This window comes from Nilaparvata lugens, chromosome 3 (genome assembly GCF_014356525.2).
Source record: "Nilaparvata lugens isolate BPH chromosome 3, ASM1435652v1, whole genome shotgun sequence".
In the NCBI taxonomy this organism is placed as follows: Eukaryota; Metazoa; Arthropoda; class Insecta; order Hemiptera; family Delphacidae; genus Nilaparvata; species Nilaparvata lugens.
Window position 1 is genome coordinate 11741003 of NC_052506.1, and position 21324 is coordinate 11762326.

At 32.9% G+C, this 21324-nt stretch overlaps 1 protein-coding gene across 1 annotated transcript in view; it reads left to right on the forward strand.

The window, feature by feature from the left end:
* The first annotated feature begins 376 nt into the window (after window positions 1-376).
* LOC111064586 (insulin-like growth factor-binding protein complex acid labile subunit) overlaps window positions 377-21324 on the forward strand; it is a 312048-nt gene continuing 291100 nt past the window's right edge. The window contains exon 1 of the mRNA XM_039425361.1: window positions 377-825. Coding sequence (XP_039281295.1) covers window positions 760-825 — 66 coding nt within the window. The 5' untranslated portion in view covers window positions 377-759. The remainder of the gene's footprint in view (window positions 826-21324) is intronic.

The following is a 21324-nucleotide window of genomic DNA, read 5'->3' on the forward strand; positions in this document are numbered from 1 at the left end:
TTATAGTAACAAGAATGTCTTATTTCTTTCTATCAAATATCTCCTTACATTGTAACAACACACTGTCTACAAAACACGACATAAAAATGTTTCTAAGCCAATAAAATTCACCAAAAAGACAACCGTTATCACGAGCGCAACCGACCTGCTTCAAGTCTCTCTCTCAACTATGACGATATGACTGTATGAATATTATAATATAGTTGAATAGTATTTGATTGATACGCAAAAAATAATCAATGATGCAACTGCTATGAGAGGAGCCTCTTATCTATGAAATATTACCAGTTCACCTTGAGAGGGGCGAGGACCGACTGGTTCACAGTTTGGCCACTAGACAGCGTTGGCGCACTGGTCCAACGTTGTTGGAGCGCCGTTGAAATCAGTTTCGTCGAGACAGTCGTTGGAGCAGGGTCTTCGGTCGATTGCTTGACTACCGCGTTACTCATAATCGTTGTTTGTGTTTCAACTGAAGTCGCGTAGGAATTTATGCTGTAACATACAAGTTTCTTGCGAAGTCTAACCAGTCTATCTACGCAGCGCTATAAAGTTTGCAGTAGGAAACAGTTTTGTGCTTCAGAAACTATCTACAACATTCTCCAACTGCGTGGCAAGCAGGCATCTTTTGAGTAGTTTGGAATGTTTACAATCTGAATACATTGTCCTGAATTCTCAAAACCCTAGCGCCTCAAAGAAAGGATTGTGTGAAGTGTTGATAGCAATTGTTTATTCTCGTAGATTTCCAAACATTAGTGGTGGATGAATTCCGTGGATTTATTGTTCTTCCAAGATGCAGATCAAGTCATCTCAAAGCATTATAAAAAGGTGAGTTTTTCTTAACTATCATTTTTATTCTTATACTATCATTAATTATTGAAAGGATGATATTTGAATCTTTTAAACGTTGTTTCAATAGAATTCATTATTACACACAAATACTGCTATGTGTGTGGTTGAATTGAACTTATCTATTTATTATTTCTATCTACATGTCTAGCTGCAAAATTTGTTGCTGACCTTATTGATTTTTTTTCTTACCTTACTGTATTGAAGTATTAGATGTAATAAAAACACTAGTAAAAATCATGTTAAGATTGAATTAAATGACTACGGTAATATTGATAAACAATTAGGACTAACTGAGTATGAGTGTAGGTTTGCCTGGAAAAATGAGTTGTATTAAATTAATCTTAAAGTGAACGAACATATTGCCGTACATGAATAAAGTCAAGACATTATATCTTATAAATTATTTGATTTAGCTTTATCTTGATCATTCGATATCTCAAACACAAAACTGTCTTATTCTGCAGTCTGTTAGCTTAATTTTGTGCGCTGAATGTTATCTCCTAACCTATAAACGTCATTTATCCACCTACAAACTTGAAGTTTGCGTGTACATTGTTGTCGACTTGTTGAATAGCTTACTTCCAATCTATTATTATTGCCTATTTGACGAATTTAATTATTTGAATGTTATAAACCCTACTCTCTTATGATTATTTAAACGTAACTTGATGCTGACTACAAAGTCAGGCTTAAACCGGTTATTAGGCCTAATTTTTAGGTTAGGTTATAATCTATTCGTTGAAAAAATCTTTGGTTCGGTCATTTTCCATCATGTTCCAAGTAAACTAGCAATACTGTTGAAAAAGTAAATTTCCTATTTAATAATGTTGGTTAGCTGTTTTAATCAAGATACTTTTTACTTCTATTCACAGAGAAGGATTGGATCCTTCTTAATTTGTGTTTTACCTTTCATTTATAAGACTGTTACACGCTTGATGCAACATCAATACTATTGACTGCTGTTACTCATTCTTATCTTTAACATTAGAAAACTGATTGTAGATTATTAATAAATGTTTAAAACATTTTAATGGGGATTTTCTTCTTTAGTTAGCATAAAAGGTCCTAATATTTTTTCTTCAGCTATCTTCTGTTTGACAGTACCGTAAGTGAAATGTTATCTTTAACATTTGAAACTAATAGTAGATTATTATTAATAACTGTTCAAACATTTTAATGAGAATTTTCTCCTTTAGTAACATGAAAGCTCCTAATATTTTTACTTCAGCTATCTTCTGTTTGGCAGTAAGTTACAGTAATTGATAGATACTGCCCAGTCAGGGTAAGGATGTTAAGATATTATTTGATTCAAGTTAAAGATTTGTTCTCTACATGTCCAAATATTAAAAAAAAGTTCTACTTTAACTTGCTTTTTGCTCATTATAAAGAATCTTGTTTTATTTTTCAGTAATAAGAAGCTATTGGAAATTAACAATCTAATGCTGCGTTTACACCAAAGTTATTAAAATATGTTAATAACTTAATCCTTATAGATTCTATTATATTGAATATAACTTATCATACACATGATGAACATAATTGTGTTTGTCAAGTTTCGTTCAGTCTTATAGAATACTAAAACAGATCATCACAGTGAATGTAACCCAAGTAACAATTTTGATTCAAATCATGCATTTCAATGATAAATCTTCTGGAGTGACAGGGTTTTAATTTAAAATGAAAATAATTTGTTGGTTGATCTGTATTATTGAAAAATTGTCTATTTAGTGTTTGAAAGTATGTAAAGATGGGGTTTCGTTTGTGCGTAATAAATGCCGTCGTCGACCACGACAGGGTGAGGATCTCACATTGGGTAGATTTCAATTTGTCTAATAATAATACCCTAAAAGATTATGTTCAATTATTTTTTAATGGGGGAGGTTGAGTTTATACTTTTAAATGGCAATATGTTAACGAATAGATGTGAATTTTAGTTTAGATGGAATTAATTGTTCAGTTGAAATTGATAACTAGTGATGAATATATACATCTAGCATGTATGGTGTCATGGAATATCCATCAACAATCTGATACTATTTTCTTGTCATGAATACAGTCTGATGTAGTTTCTCTGACAATGCGATTCTTTTCATTGGGGAAAGGAAACAAGGGTTCGGGTTTTTGTGATGAACATTGCAGGGATGAATTTGATAGCGTAATATTGATTTTATCAGTGGCCAATTTCTTTCCGAAAACGTAGCCTGGCACAGGCCCATTGGGTATTCATACAGACTGGTTATTTTACCAGAGTCGATAGCTGTTTTGCGAGTTCGTTTCGGCAAAGTTAGTTTTGTTCACTGCAAACAATCCAGCGGGCTCGCTTTAATATTTGAAACGGCTAATGAACGTTCGGCCTCTCTCGTTTCACTCACGCGGTCTCACTCACTCTCTCACTCTCTCTCACTCTCTGCTTTCCACCTCTCTCAAAAACTTAATCTTTCTGAGTTGCTTCATTATCAAACTTTGTGTAAATAATGCGGGTGCGTTGTACTCTTTTCGGCATATTCGACTCGACTCAATTTTACAGTTATGTAGATTTCAGCCAACTCTTTCACGTAGATTTCCATGAAATACAACATTCTTTCAATTTGAACTTTGTTCGTTTAAAATTCTTGGAAAGTAGCTGTGTAATGTTCTTTCAAGGACTTGAATTCAGTCAACAGATTTCAGATTTCAGCCAACTCTTTCACGTGCAACATTCTTTCAATTTCAACTTTGTTTATTCAAAATTTAATAATGTGTTGTGTAATGCACCATTATTTTCAAGGACGTGAATTAGCCGCATTGGAACAAATTCAAACCTATGGATTTGTGTTGAAGTAATAATCTACATTTTATTCCAACTTATCTTTCCATTCAACAATCTGATTCCAATAAGTGAATCATGTTGTATTATAGTAAAATATAATAATGTAAAATCGGTCTTCAGACTAAATTGACTAATGTTTGACCTTCAGGCCTCAGGTAGTATTCAATTCAATTCAAATCAAATTTATTTCCTCCACAAAATTCAACAATTACAAAATTTAGGATAATGTACCTTAATCTAGTACATACTAATACATACTTAATATAGTATTAACTTATGAACTGTTCAAAAACGGACTACTTCACGCAGTAGTTTGCTAAATTTCGAAATCTTGAGTTTATGTATTATTTACTATTCACAGTTTATTTATAATTCACTGTTTTACTCACATCTATTATTCATAGTTGTCAATCTCAGTTGCAAAACTATGTTTGTGTTCTGTTTAGCATTTGGTATTGATGTAACTAAATATAGTCTTGCTGGTTCATTAACAGTGCAGTAATAATTGAACTTTGCTCTTTGGAATAAATTGAACGATGTGTCTTCAACTCGTGTCAGCTTAATAGACTATAATCTTTCAGTTCCTCACTACTTAATACATATTTCTTACCAGCCTATCCAAAAGTCCATTCATTCTCCTATAGTAAAACACTTCTTTTTTAAAAGTCTTTCTCTTCCAACAGAGGAAGAAATAGTTATTTGTGCAACTAGTGCGCAAAGTGTCAGTTTGCTGCACCGAAAGAAACGTTTACGCCCGAGCCGTAGGCGAGGGCGGAATGGTTTCTTGAGTGCAGCAGAAGAACTTTGCGCACGTATTTCACATTAAGTTTTTCCTACAGTTACCATTGAATATGAAAAGTGGGTAATTATGGGTAAAATTGCCTGAAATCCATCATATGTTTTTCTGTGTAATTTTATTATTGATAAAAACCTTAATCCTAAAATCCTAAAGTCCTCGTTGTCCTTGGTTATAATATCTAATGAATAATAATTAGCGCGTTGTGCTTCGTTGCACCTCTGCTCACTATAGCAGCCACAGCAGTCACTGTTACCAACTTCATTTTGATTTTGCTGCACTGTTGCTCCATATAACCTACTAAGTATTTTGCGTTGCCATGTTGCAAATCTGGAGTGCAGAAAAATTTTTCCCGCACTAGAGCGGAAAAGTGATTCTTTGCGTTCTGTAATCAGTGCAGCAATGGCCACTTTTCAACGTAACTGTAGGAAAAACACTTTTTCTGAGTTCAGGATTGGATGGACGTATTTCTCGTTACATTTTACGATGTACCTCTGAATCTAGTTCTAAATGGTCTTTAACTGAACAAACTCTGATGGTAATTTATCTGATAACTGTTGGTTAAATGTTGAGTAGAATGGATTTACTACTCTCTTATGCATTCTAAAGGTATTTCATAAGGTCCGTACAGATTTACGCGCCGCGAACACGAGCAATTCACTTTTTATATAAGCTTTTTATATTTGTATCTTACCGTTTCTGTAAAAATACAAATATAATCAGCTGATTAAAAGTGAATTGCTCATGTTCGCGGCGCGTATATCTGTACGCTCCTTTACAATACCTGTTACAATATGTACACAATATTTGAATTCGAAACAGTTGTTAACTGGTAACTAAATTAATAATTTTGTCAGGTTGGCATTAAGTTGAGTTGACTTTGTTAGGTTGGCACCAAGTTGAAGATTGAAATGCATTTATCGCGGAAAAATTGATTGGGCACTGCTACTTCAATCGGAGCTATTCCTGGAAATATTATATTACTAGCCGTCAGGCTCGCTTCGCTCGCCATATCCGTTTAGCCAGACGTTTAGTCTGGACCCCCGACTGGATCGTCCTAACATAAAAAATGCTTGTATTAAAAATGCAGACGGATATGGCGAGCGAAGCGAGCCTGACGGCTAGTTTCTAATAAAAAATATGGAATCATTCAGAAAAAGATTGTTATTCAATGTATGATAAATGATTACAGTCAACATACGTGAAATAATTATTTGATGTTATACCGGTATTATTTCAGATGGTTATTTCAGATTTCAATCATCACTTATCAGAAATCATTGACTATTTCTTGCAATCAAGTTTTTTGAATAATTTTATGACAACTGCTCGCTCCTTTCAATCGTACACGATTATTATCAATACATATCGTCTTAAATTTAATCAAACCTATTTAAATTACATTGAATTAATATGAGTGATCACTTACTATAGTAAGGTCCACGTTATAATGGCAGGGTTTGATTAGCAATGGTATTGCTATCCTTGTCTATCATTCAACAAAGCGGATAGCGCTATCTCTTTCTCGATTTGCTCTGTTGCCAGATCGTCTTTTCAAATTCAAATTCATTCATTTGCCATAAAATAATACAGATTGATAAAATAAATATTCTAACTTACAAAATGGCACTACCGGCAAAGAAAACTTGTGCGCCGGCAGTGAGTTCGAACAACTAGGTACAGCAAACATGTGAATAGAAAGAAAAAGAGCTTATTCAATCCACTAGAATAAATAAAATTACGGAAACCAGGTCACATCTCAATACTTGCAAACGATAAGACAAAGTAACAAAATTACAAGCAAATGACAAAACTCAAAACAATGTAGAATAATATTTCATCTTAATTATGAAATTATTGAAAAATATAATCTATTGCTTGATAAATTATAATGATCATTTTAAACGAGAATGAACAGTTAATATCATATCAACAAACTTGTATCAGCTACCGTCTATAGAAGGCAGTGAGTGACAAGAGTAAGGATTGGCAACGTTGTTCTCCTATCTTTCTCAACTGCCATTGTAACGTGGACCACACTATAGTTAAACTGCAGTAAGTCGATTGACTATAGATTTAATGTAGCTCAAACTGATGAAAGAATGAAGTTGTTTTAGAATTCTTCCCAGTTTTCCGCAAAGTATAAAAAACTAGTTTTTTTGATTTTCCGAAACATTGACCAACTTTCCGTGTAGTGGGATTGACGTTTCTCGTATTGTTTCCGATTGACTCCACCTAAATGTTGATTCATGCGACTCAGTTACGAAAGAAATCTTTCATACGAGCTCTTCAAGATGGAATTATATCCTGGAAAAAATGTCATGAGCAGGTAGCCGGCTAATATTAGCTTTACGGTTACTGCTTTGATAACCTTGCAGATTCAACAACGGTTTTCATCATCCCCTCTATTACACTTGACAAATCTTCAAAAGCACCCATTATAAGCTTCAGACAATTTCTCCTTCATAATACGAAATGATCATGAGGTTTTTCCTTTGTGAAAATGTCACATCCAACGAGAAAAAAGATTTCTCTCAAGTCAATTTAAAAAGGAAAATATTATCTTCTACGTGGACTTCTTTGTTCAAAAGGTTATTATTCTGATACTAGGTTTCAAAGTTAGTTAATCTTGACTCTCTATGAAAAGACATGTATTCAAAAATGAGCTACACATTTGTTCAATATAACTCACATAGTTCAATATATTCATTTTTCATAATAATCCAATGACTTGCAAGAATCAAATAACTTACATGTTTCGTTCAAGCTTTCCTTAATTGACCGAGCGAAGTGAAATCTAAGATTCAAGTCGACGGTTTGGCATTTCTCTTAATTTCTAAATATTTAAATGTTTGAATGTTCAAATGTTTATATATGTTGCGCATTTACGGCGAAATGCGGTAATAGATTTTCATGAAATTTGACAGGTATGTTCCTTTTCTAATTGCGCGTCGACGTATATACAAGGTTTTTGGAAATTTTGCATTTCAAGGATATTATAAAAGGAAAAAAGGAGCCTCCTTCATACGCCAATATTACCGTAAAAATCAGACTATACAATTATTTATCATAAATCAGCTGACAAGTGATTACACAGATGTGTGGAGAAGCCAGTCTATTGCTATATTTCCATATGGTCTATAGTTTCAATCAAATACTTGTGGATGAGAATACTGCGTGAGGTCTACTGTTCACAGAACTACTAGTAGTAGCATAGAGAAACAATAGCGTAAGTAGATATCCCATGGTATAGGGAACATACTTGTCGCAACTTTTACTGTTATCTCAAGTATCTTCAGTATTGTTCGGGCAGTCGAACGAGACGGACTTATCTATGAGTTGCTGATAGCTGTTTTCGTTTACCTGCCAGCTCAAGCCAGAGCAGTATAGTTTTGAAACGGGATTTCAAGTGAAGATTCTTTCTTTTGTTTTCTTTCAATATTGATTAAAATGAGTGCGTGTGGTAAATGTAATAAAGTAGTCTCATCATCGACAAAATTTAAATTGCAGTGTTCAATTTGCCACGTGTTCTTCCATGGAAACTGTGCTAACATCAGAGAGTCGGATATGGATATTTTCAATAAAAAACCTTACAAGTGTGATGAATGTGTAAATGAAATAAGGTTACAGAGGAGTGCTTCGGACTCAACTCCAGTCAAAACAGATAAACAGAGTGAGGATTCAATATTAATTGCTTCAGATGCGTGCAGCGTTAAAACGTTCAAGGAAATGTTAAAACAGTTGGAAAACAAAATATTGAATGGTCAACGCAAACTGGAGGACGATCTTGGTAAGTCCCTCGAAACTTGTCATGAAAAATTAGATGAGTATACAGACATTTTGAATAGGCAGATGGAGTTATCAAAGAAACAAAATGATAGCATAGAATCTCTACAAACTGAAAACAAGTTTTTGAAAGCCAAAGTAAACGATCTAACAATCAAATTAGAGGACTTGCAACAATATTCTAGGGCCAACACTGTTGAAATTCATGGCGTCCCTGTATCCGAAAATGAAGACACTTTACAAAAAACAATAGAAGTGGGTAGGGCTCTGAATATGGATATAAAAGAAGACATGATAGACATTTGCCATCGTTTGCCAATTCCTAGATATACTAATATTAATGAGCGTGTTCCCGGCATAATAGTACGATTTGTTAGGAGATATGATAAGGAAGAACTACTAAAAATGCGTAAAATCAAAAGAAATCTAACATGTGCTAATTTAGGTCTTCAATCGAATTCGCCAATTTACGTTAATCAATCCCTGGCGCCAGGAAGGAGAACGCTTTTCAACATGTCGAAGAAATTTCAAAGGGACTTTGGCTACAAATATCTATGGATTGATCGAGCTGGCAATATTAAGTTGCGAATGCGGGATAAATCGGCGGTTCACATCATAGCTTGTGAGGATGATCTCAAAAAACTTGTTAAATGTGCGACTACCGATAATCGAATAAAAGAGACTGACCCGGTACCTCAGAACAATCCCTCACTTCAGTAGGATTTTCCTTTGTTTCACACAATAACTACACGGACGAAGAGATAATATGGAGTTAAAAATATGAAGGGAAAGTGTGATGAAAAGTTATTAGAAACTTTTGCTTTGTATGAATTGTTTGCTGTTACATAGTCTTACTCGCATTTCGCATTTCACATTGGTTTTTACAAAGTACTAATTTGATTATTATTTGTAGTTTTCTTGACCATTTTGAAGCAAGCGTTATTTTAAATATCTAAAATTATTCGATCTAGAAACTTTAGAACTTGTTTTTGATTCATTATTTAATTTTTGATTCAAATTATTTTAATTTCAATATTATCTATATTTTCTTTCGATTACAGTGTGAAGTGCGAAAGGTGTGTTTAAAGTTTACCAAAATTTTTGTTTCCAAGTCTATTTTATTAATTCAAGTTTTACTTCAGTACCTAATTAAATTCGGTCGAATTAGTTTCAAAATTGATTTATACTGATGAATTGGTAATCACTGAGAGGATAAGTGGAGGAGTGGTTAAGTGAGTGAACACTTAGAATTAGTTTTATTAATTCAATTAGTGTATAATGAGGATATCCTCCAACTATGAGTGTTTTGTCTACATTGATGCAGAGAGTTTTTTTTTTCATATAATTTTTTCTTCTCTAGAGTCTGAAGTGTGTTGCAATTACAGGGTGAATGTAATCCGAGATATCATTTGACAACCTTTCAGTTTTAAGAGGAGAGTGATGTTTATTCGTCAGCTTTTCAGTTTTCTTGATGAGTTAATTGTAGTATTTTTTTTTTTTGTATTTCTGTTTATAAATTATTTATTTCACCCTAGTAGGTTGAAGTTTGGCATACTCTTTCACTTCTCTTCTTGGAAAGTGCAGCAGACTATAAATTTTGAGAGATTAGATAACTAGCTATTTCATATCGGATCTTATCAATGCATGAACGTTTCGAGTAATTTCTATCTTTTATTTTATTATCTGGCGGGCTGGTGGGGGCGTTTAGTTCTCACCTTCTACTTCAAATTTTTTCTGATCAAATTTTCTTATCCTTCTACTCCTCTTTTCTTAATAAGTTTTTATTATTTTCTTCAACGTCTTTTCGTAAATAGGTTTTCACGGTTTTTTTTCTCATCGCAACTGTTTTCTCAGCTTAATGTCAATTCATATTCCTGATTTACATGATGATGAACTTGTGGGTTATTATAATACTATTGAAGTTGATGATTTTTTTACCTCTGAGCCTCAAGAGCGGAGTCAATATGATGGGGAGTTGAACATTTTCCACACGAATATAAGAAGCATAAACAAGAATTTTGACGAATTGGTGCATTATATTGGTAATGTGAATATCAAATTCCATGTTATTGCACTGTCTGAGACATGGATTACAGAAGACACACAGTTTAACTACAATTTGCAGGGCTATAAAGCAATACAAAGAAAAAGTAAATACTCAAAATGCGATGGGCTATGTTTATTTATTGATGAAAATGTTAAAACTGAATCAATAAACATCGTTATCGAAAAAGCAAACTATATCTGCATTTCATGCTTAATAAACAACGTTAAATACATAATAATATCTATTTATCGATCTCCAGCTCTGAATCTTAACGAATTTATTACGAGCTTAGATGCCTGTCTATATCAAATGAAAGACATGTCTAATATAATTGTATTAGGTGATATAAATCTTAATATTCTCGCAAATAACCATTTATCAAACGAATACTTGAGTACTTTACATATTAATGGCTTTAAATCTTATATAAATAAACCAACCAGAATCTTCAATGGTGTAGCATCCTGTTTAGACCACATATTCTTCAAGGAAAATAAAAACAAAAATAATGTTGTGAGAGGCGTAATTTCAAAAACCAATATAACAGACCATTATAGTATTTCTTTACATTTAAATGCGGCTAGTGATAGGGAAACGAACCATAGGGAAGATGAAGTATGGACTAAAACCAAAATCGACTTTGGTGGACTTATGTGCGATTTACAAGGAGAAAACTGGTACGATATATATAGTGCCGATGATATAGACATTATGGTGGATGTTTTAGTTGAAAAATTAAATTACTTGACACATAAAAGAACAAAAAAAATTCAATTAAGTAAGAATAAAAGGCCTCTTAAAAAATGGATTTCGCCCAGCTTAGTAAATTCTATTCGTGTAAGAGATAAGCTGCATAAGAAGCTGATAAAGCAGCCAAATAATATTCAATTGAACAACCAGTACAAAACATATAGGAACATTCTGAATAATTTAATAAAACAATCCAAAACCGATTACTTCAATAAAAAATTTGACGAACACAAAAATAATTCCAAAAAAACTTGGCAATATATCAACGAGCTCTTAGATACTAAAAAAATACCAAATCAATCAATATAGAGGCCAAAGTACTTAACAAATACTTTGCCGAGGTAGGAGAGACTTTTGCCAGGAAAATTTCTGATGACATAAATAATATACCCATTCCTCAATCTCAAACTAACCCATGTGATAAAAGTATCTTCCTCAGTCCTACTAACGCCACCGAAATACAAAAAATTATTGATCAATTAAAAAATAAAGCAACACCTGGAGCCGATAATTTTACTGGAGCATTTATAAAACAAATATCACACTTTATTACATCACCTTTGGAATTTATATTTAATAAATGTCTGAGCAGTGGATATTTTCCCAAGAAATTTAAAGAAGCAAAAATCATACCTATACCTAAATCCGGAGATCTCAGCAAACCTGAAAATTACAGACCAATAAGCCTTTTAAGCAATTTATCCAAAATACTAGAAAAGATTTTAAAATTGAGATTGATGAGCTTTTTAGAAAAAGAGAATATAATCAGTGATAACCAATATGGGTTTCAAGCTAAAAAGTCAACCAATGACGCGGTCATTCATTTGAATAAAATTGTATATGACAATTTTAATGAAAACAAAAAATCTCTAGCCGTCTTCATGGATTTATCAAAGGCTTTCGATACAATCCCACATAATATACTTTTAAATAAGCTGGATGAATCTGGAATTAGAGGCTCAGTAAACAAACTTTTTTCAAGCTACTTGTCGGATAGGAAACAATATTTAACTTTAAATGGTCAAACGGATATCCAATCTACTTCACATTTTGGTTTGCCTCAAGGTTCGGTTTTATCCCCAATATTGTTCCTAATCTATGTTAACGATCTGTTGAAGCTAAATCTCAGAAATTGTACTACATTGTCATTTGCAGATGATACAACGCTCGTTTTTAGTGGAAATAGCTGGGAGGAGCTCTTTAATAATGCAAACAACAGTTTAAAAATAGTGCAAAAATGGCTTCAGGACCACATTCTCACCTTAAATACCGATAAAACCAAATATATCACTTTCTCACCCAACATAACCGGGCAACCACCAATATCTCTGGATTTAAGAATGAATACCAATAAAACCAATACTATGAATGAAGAGCAAGAGATAAAATCACTGGAAAGAGTGCAAACTATGAAATACCTAGGAATATTAGTTGACCAACACCTCAAGTGGAACAAACACATAGAATATTTATGTTCAAAACTAAAGTACGTGATACACATCTTCTACAAAATACAAAAAATAAAAAAATTGGATATAATTAGGAAAGTATATTATGCATACGCCCACTCATTATTTCAATATGTAATAGAGGTCTGGGGCGCCGCCTTTGACACACATTTAAAAAAAGTTTTTATTTTGCAAAAACACATTATAAGAGCAGCTCTTGGAAGACCACGACTTTATTCAAGTAGAGAAATTTTCATCGAACTAAATGTCCCGACTCTGAGACAGACCTACATTAAAAGAGTAATTCGTTACATAAACAAACATAGAAATCAGTTTAAAATTCATACAACTCCCTATAACATACGGGCAAACAGTACAAATACATTTAACATACATCTCATAAAGCTTACTATATGCAGACATCAACTTCAATACTATTGCAATTATTTAATCAATAAAATACCACTAGATTTTGTTAACAGGAATATAACTGGGAATTTAAATAGAATTATACAGGAATGGATTGACAGGAACATCTACTTTAAATTAATCTAATGAATAAGAGTTTGAGATACATTCGTGTATGTCTAAATTTTAGGATGTTGAGGATATGATTTAATATTTTTGTTTTTGTTTTGTATTCTTTCTTTTCTTTATTACTATTGTGATTTTATTTTATTAATAGTCCAGTCACTATGTACATTGGTGCATGCAATTTATATTGTAAGTTAGTTCTGATTTTTTAAATATATTATTTGGGTACATAAGAGAAGTCCGGGACCAATTTCTAGATGCAAAATTTCCTTGTGCTAGATACAGAGTGGCCCAAAAACTTCGTATTTTCGGCTCATTTTCCAGTTTTCAGCTATTTCTGCCAAATCTCGTAATCGGACAGAAAAAATTGTTCTCGCCTTTTTTCCAGATTATGAAGTTCTAAATAGAATGAGATCATTCGGAACTCTCTATCTCTGATGAGTACTGAGTTATGATTTTTCAAAAATAAGTGAAATTTGAAGAAAAAATAAATTTTGATGAATTTTAGTTCCGGATCAACAATATCTCCCGATTGTTACCATTTAGATGTATAATTCAAAATCCCTCTGGGCGTATTTTTGTGCTCTACAATCCGAGATAAGGTTGAGCGCTCTATCTCATATAGATTTCCATGTACACCTGACAACAATGCTCCTTGTATTGGGTAAAACACCTAATTTTCAGCTTCACTCATCATCACCAACCATTGATTTTTCGCACAATGACATAAGTTTATAAGATTATGTTCTATGAGAATCACCCGTTAGATGCACTTCATTTCAGTATTTTCTAGTGGAGAGGCACGCTTAAGGTCACCTCAAGGATCAAAATTTCAAACACTTATACCTCCTGACACAATGCTCAGATTTCATCGTGCTACACTTCATTCTTCTCGGCTCGTCAAGGCCGTCCAAAATTATGCACCATAAGTCAAAATCGGTCGAAAGTGGAAGATTTATTGTTGAGTGTACTTGAGCCCATATTCCAATACACAAAAAATGGCCAATTCAAAGCTGCATGTCTTTTGAAATACTTCTGATAAAATTTCCAAATCTAGTGAGGATGTGAAATTTGTCCCCCTCTACCCACTCCAATAAATAATACTTCCAATTCTAATACCATTCGAAAATTACAAAGGATTTCAAAAATGGCGATGTCAGTTTTTACATTTTTTCCGTGATTTTACTGTTGATCAAAAGTTTCTATAATGAGTCTGATACATCAAAGAAACTCTCGATTAATTCCAAATTGTAGATAAATTCATCCTCTACATGCTCAGTTGTCTAAAATCCATCTTGAATCAGTTTTCCCTATCATAGTACTGCCAAAACTGTTTGTTATATATATTTGAACTACCGCCTACACAGAGTAGCCAACATAAAATATCGCACAGAAATGAAGAAAACACTGATTCAATTTATTACCAACAACATCTATTATACATGAATATGATATGATTATTACAACATTATATACACACAATTACAAACATTTGCATTATAATCTAAATTATTATCTATTGTACATTAATTTCTACACTACAACATTCAAAAAGATCAGACAGGCATTGGAAACACAAACACAGACACATGCATGAAGGCGCTGTTCACCTCATCACCTGTCTAGCATTCTTCTATTCTGTATCGTATTCGATTTAACAATATACAGTGTTCAATAAAGATTATTGAAATAATTCTATGAGAGTTCTTATTCTTTCAAAAAATACACAACAATTTTGGCGGCGAGGATGGGATATGTAGTAAGTCCAGCTTCAATTCACGTGAGTACATTCTAGCCTACAACTAACCTGCAAAGACAAGATGGAATCATTAACGGCTGCTATTATTCAGCTTGTAGAACGAATGGAGCCTAACAAACGAAAGGAAAGGCCCATTTAATTTGAAAATTTTGATGAGAATAAGGAAACCTTTCACTCATACAAAGAGAGGTTGGAAAATTTTTTCTTTCAAAAAATACACGGCAAAATTCTAGCCGGTATGCTCCCCCTGTTATCTCAGTTATTATTGAAGATATCGACTCAAATTTTTTTTTTAAATGAAAGAGGGGGAAAAAATAAAGTGCGCTAGCCTATTTTTATATGATTTAGTTCGACTTTTATATTAGAAATAGCTGTTTCAAAACTAACCTTATTTTGAAGAAAGGACGATTCTAAATATATTATTATCTTAACTATTTTTGAAGGTATCAACTCAATTTTTTTTCTGATGAAAGAAGAAGGAAAAATAGGTATTGCTTCTATGAATTTTATTTTGAAAGACTAATTAAAACATTAAAAGAAACAGTTTGAATTTCTGAAGTGAGACTCAACAATGAAGAATGAGGTTATGTAAACAATGAAGAATGAACTGTGATTAATGAAGCCAATAGCACAGCTGACTCATATATGGCCGAATTAAAGATTTCAAAATAAGCGATTGCTCGAATGAATATTCGCATCAATTCAACTTCTTCGAAAGTGATTGAAGAGGTAACTGCAGGCAAGCATGGACATTGGAATACAATATAATTGATTAATCGATGAATTAAATAGAAATTTGATATTATTCTGGGGATTTTTCAGTAAATTAACATCAAGTTTCTAAAGCTGACCCTGAAACAGAACAGAAATTGGTAATTTTTCATAATATGTGACTAACAATTGTATCCCACAATATTGTATTGCACAATTGTATCTCAACTATTTTTGAAGATATCAATCAAATTTTTTTTAAATTGAAGAGGAAGAAAAAAATAGGTGTCGGTAATATAAATTTTATTCTAAAATACTAATTTAAACATTAAAAAAACAATTAGGTTCTGGTCAATTTATGTCAGGCTCAAGTCATTTACATTTATAGTAATTAAGATGATTGAATAGAAGAATTGAACATTGAGATAGGATTCAAGAGTTAAGATGAAGAGATTTTTCAAAAGTAGAGACTCTTAGAGTATGGAAAGAACTATAATGTTAAGAACTAGGAGTTGAAGAAGTGGCGAACAATGTACAAACCTTTACTTTTGATCACATTTTCTTATGACAATGATAAATTTTAATTGAATCAACTAGTTTTGAACTACCACCTATACAGAGTAGCCAACATAAAATATTGCACAGAAATGAAGAAGACACTGATTCAATTTATTACCAACAACATTTATTATACATGAATATGATATGATTATTACAAACATTTGAATTATAATCTAAATTATTATCCATTGTACATTTCTACACTACAACATTCGAAAAGATCAGACATTGAATTTGAAACACAAAGTGTCGGTTGCACAACAGCCGGTTAAATTTTAACCGTGATCAATTCTACGAGAACCAATCAGAGAAGCCGTCTTATCAAAAAGGCCTTCTCTGATTGGTTCTCGTGAAATTAATCACGGTTGAAATTTAACCGGCTGTTGTGCAACCGGGACAAAGACAGACACATTCTTAAGGTGCTGTTCACCTTTTCTAGTATTTTCTATTCTGTATCGTATTTGATTCAACAATATAAAGTGTTCAATAAAGATCATTGAAATAATTCTTCTGAGAGTTCTTATTCTTTCAAAAATACACAACAGAACTCTAGAATCAAGTCAAATAATTACTAAGCTGAACAAGTATGACCAAAGCTTACTGAGCCTGGGCCAAGACCAAATCTCTCCTAAACTAAGCTTTTTCTAATCTGAGATTTTCCTAACCTAAGCTTTTCCTAAAATATGCTTCACCTAACTTGAGTTTTTCCTAGCCTAAAGCTTTTCCTAACCTAAGCTTTCACTAACCAAAGCTTTCCCCAACTAAAGCTTTTCCTAAATAAGACTTCTTCTTCTTCTCTTCTTCTTCTTCTCCTTCTTCTTCTTCTTCTTCTCCTTCTTCTTCTTCTTCTTCTTCTTCTTCTCCTCCTCCTCCTGCTCCTCCTCCCACTTCTTCTCCCACTCATACTTCTTCTTCTCCTCCTCCTCCTCATCCCCCCTCCTCCTCCTCTTTTTTCTTCTTCTTTTTCTCTTCCTTCTCTACGATTCTCTATGGTATGGTTAACATCTTGCTCATCAGTAGCAACAACATCTTCTCATCACTCTTCCCATCCGAAATCGTCTTATCAATGCTTGTTGGCTTAGCAGTGGCGCACAGACGAGAATTTCCTTTATCTAAGGACCAGTTTCCTTGCTGGCTGCTGGCAAAGTTAATCCCAAGTGCGCCCGCTCTCTACTCTGCTTGTCTGGGATTAACAATGTGAAGAGCGGTGGCTTCGCTTACGTCATCATTCACAGCCGAGCATTTCCGGCTGCGTTTCTCTTCTCCAGCTCCAGTGAGATGGAGGCCACTCAACTATACTATTCAGTGTCAAGCGATTATTAAGAACCTGCTGGAGCTTGATGCTCTGCTAGGCGTATACTAGGCTTCTCAATCATTCAAATTCATGTACAATATTTAAACTGTTGAATGTGGTGCGATAGTTTTGAAATTCACTAACATAATTTGATAGAAAATCTCTGAAAGATGGTGTCACGTTATTCTTTATATTTAAATAACGATTAGCCTCCTGCTTGGCATCAGTCGGTAAAGCATGAGATTTGATATAATTATATAATTAGGTCGTGGTTTTTTAATAGGATTCAGTCTCAAAAATCTTGATAGGCCTAGGTATGGGCTTCTCCTATAACTCTTGTAATTCAATAAAAAATAAATATATATATATATAAATATGATACTTATACAATAGTGTTGAGGAATAATAAATAAATTGCACACCATAAACGTTTCATACATATATTACACAAATAATGCAAAAAATAAATCGAGGCAAAAAATATATAAAGAGCGATAGAAAAATATAATATAAAAATAGAACAATAATTGAAATCAATAAAATATCACAGGCTAAACTTTATATTCTAGATTTATGGCACGAATCATTACCATGTGCCTTTATCTTAAAATCATATGCATTCTTTTGCATGTAGCTGCGATATGCACTTGCTAATACTTGTCGACTTGGACAATTCAATTAAAAATGTGTGCTTTAAGATCAGCTTGATAAATTAGCCACTAATAATCCAAATATATATATATTAAAATCTCTAGTACTTAGTAGATTTCTTTGTATCGAATATATATTTTTATCTCAGGGTGCAAGATTCGGCACCTGACGGAATAGGTAGAGCCATTCATCTAGTGAATTAGAGCTATAACAAACTATCGCAAATTATACTGCAAAAAATTAAATATCATATGCATATGTTTTAGTAGCCTAGATTTTATACTTCTTTGATTCAATAGAAATTTCTGAACTGTATTGATCTATCTTTTTCTTTCAATAAAATACCTTTAATACTAATTTTTACTTGCGCAAGTATTACTCTTATTAATTTCTTAATTTATAATAAAAACCCTTTCGGCGAGCTAGCTTTGATCATCAGATTAATTCGAAGCACTAGGGCGCCCATCACTAATTCAAATTTATCACTCACGTGTCGAAAATCTTCTTGTAAGCCGCCGATGTCGATCCAACTCCATGTGGTCCGGGAATATGGTAGCCGGAATTGTCTCTTCCAGGGGTTATAAATTTATTTAAAAATGAAAATGACTTCTGCTTCACAATAGCATCACGAAGTCTTTTAAGAAATTTAATAATTTAATTTAACTTTAACTTTTACAAAATCATTATCAAGGTACTACGCTCTAAAATATTTGGGGTCCTCTCCTGGTGGCATTTGGTTGGCGAGTGCTGGTTCTCCTTTCTCAATTTTACAAATCTTATTTCCGACTTTCAAATTAACATAAAATTTGAATATCTTAGTCCTCCGCCATTTAGGTTCAAATAGATCTTACAGAAAATACCAAAATATTGCTTAGATTGTATGATTAATAATTTCTTTGCATTCGAGCCATATCGACAACATAGACTATACAACAATTCAACATAGATTCCGAACATTTATAGAAATATATATAAATATTTTTGAATTGGCCTACAATTGCCGCCTATTAACTGCCGTTTTACTATTGGTGCATGCAAATTTTATTCGGTATTCATGCGCCTGGTACCTCTTATTTCCTGAATACATTAAATTATTTTTATTTGGTTTATTTGTTATGCTCTTTACATGCTAGCTAATATTCTATACATTAATATTAATTCCATGCTACCTAATAATTAGCCACGTGAACAGGTGTTTTTTCACATTGCACACCATCTGATTGCAATAAAGCTCTGCCAAGGGGTTTTGGTCAGATTCTACGTTTCTCGGTTTGATCGATCTCTAGGTCACCGATCCGTGAATACATGTACCTAACCTCAATCTTCAAATATTTTATATAATAATCTATTTATGAGCAATAAAATTCCTTCAAATCCTTTTTAGGTTTTTGTACCATTTAGCCAGAACAAGCTGAGGCTATCTAATCTTAGTTATTATCTATTTGGCGATATTAGCCAGTTACTTTATTTTCAGACCTATTACTATTTCGGTTAGGGATCTTTATCTCCCCAAATTTGATACTTTACAATGGCCAATCATTCTTCAATCTTCTCAATCATTCAAATTCATGTACAAATTTCTTTTATTTATTTATTTACAATGCAAATGACACTAATGTAATAACATTGAAAGATAAAATAATAAGATAGTCCTTGTGCTATTGTAATATTGTACAATATTTAAACTGTTGAATATGGTGTGATAGTATTGAAATTCACTAACATAATTTGATAGAACATCTCTGAAAGATGACCAATCATTCTTCAATCTTCTCAATCATTCAAATTCATGTACAATATTTAAACTGTTTAATATGGTGCGATAGTTTTGAAATTCACTAACATGGTTTGATAAAACACCTCTATCCCATCATATTTTATTAAGCGAGCAATTTCTGTATATATTTTATATGGTTATTTATGTCCAACGGATCTCGAAAACTAGTTTGCCTTTCTTCTTCATAGATAGCTGTTAACATAAGTGAAGTTAATAGTATTGTTGAAATGAAAACATCTCCAAAAGTATCTTAAAATCTAAGCGTAAACAATGCTTTATGATTTCGTAATTACAGTAGAAAGCCTCATCAAATTCAAACCAAAATTTTCAATAATCCTATTATATTAAGCGAGCAATTTTTGTATATATTTTTATATTTATCTGGTTATTTTTATATCTGATTATATTTATTCATGTCCAACGGATCTCGAAAACGGCTCTAACGATTTTCACGAAATTTGGATCATAGTAGGTTTATGATATAAAAATTCGATTGCACTAGGTCTCATCCCTGGGAAAACTCGCTGAAGGACATGAAAAGGATAATAATTATTCATCCTTGGAAAAACGGATGATAATTTCGTCGTCTGTCGATAAAAGAAGATGTGTGTGCCTGTGTGGTAGATCAGCTTACCGTATTTCACGAGAAATATTATCTAGAAATTTCAATAGACTTGATCAAAATAAACTTATTTGTTGACATGACATGGTATATCATTCTAAATTAGAGTATATTATAATATTGTTTGTAATAGTAATAATGTTTATTGATTGTAACGTGGGTACTTCATTGTTCGCGGTTGAATGCAAATTTATAATTGGATCTTGTTATTAGTTTGATCTATTGCCAAACATTTTGTTCATGTGGTTTAATTTAGTCATTGTTATTGAATTTATTTATTTATTTATTTATAGAATTTGTTATACTCAACTCATTTGTATGGTTATACCGTGTACAAATAAAATGATTTATTATTATTATTATTATTATTATTATTATATTGTTTGTATAACAATGTTTGAGTGTAAATTGGTTGTTTCATTCAAGATCCAAGAAAGCGTTAAAAGATCCTTGGCGACATCATTTTCCACTTGAACAAAGTGGCACTGGCTATTAGGCAGGTTAGTTACTGGAGGAGGCAATGCAATGCAATGCAGCCAATCTAGACAAGCGACCTGGTCGTGCCGCTGCAAGCCTTGCTGGCATTAGTCGCATCTGAATCCAGTGAATTGTAAAGGTGCGTACAGATATACGCGCCGCGAACATGAGCAATTCACTTTTAATCAGCTGACTATATCTGTATTTTCACAGAAACGGTAAGATACAGATATAAAAAGCTTGGCATCAGCTGATTGAAAGTGAATTGCTCATGTTCGCGGCGCGTATATCTGTACGCACCTTAATGAGTTAGTGTTGTGCAAAGGGGTCTGTCTGTCGGTGGTCGTCCTGGCATGCATGCGTATCCGCTTCTGCAAATGGCATTTCCTCTGCCGCCTGAAAGAGAGCCGATTTCCAGCTCTAATGCCTCAAAAATAACTTAATGCTTGGAAG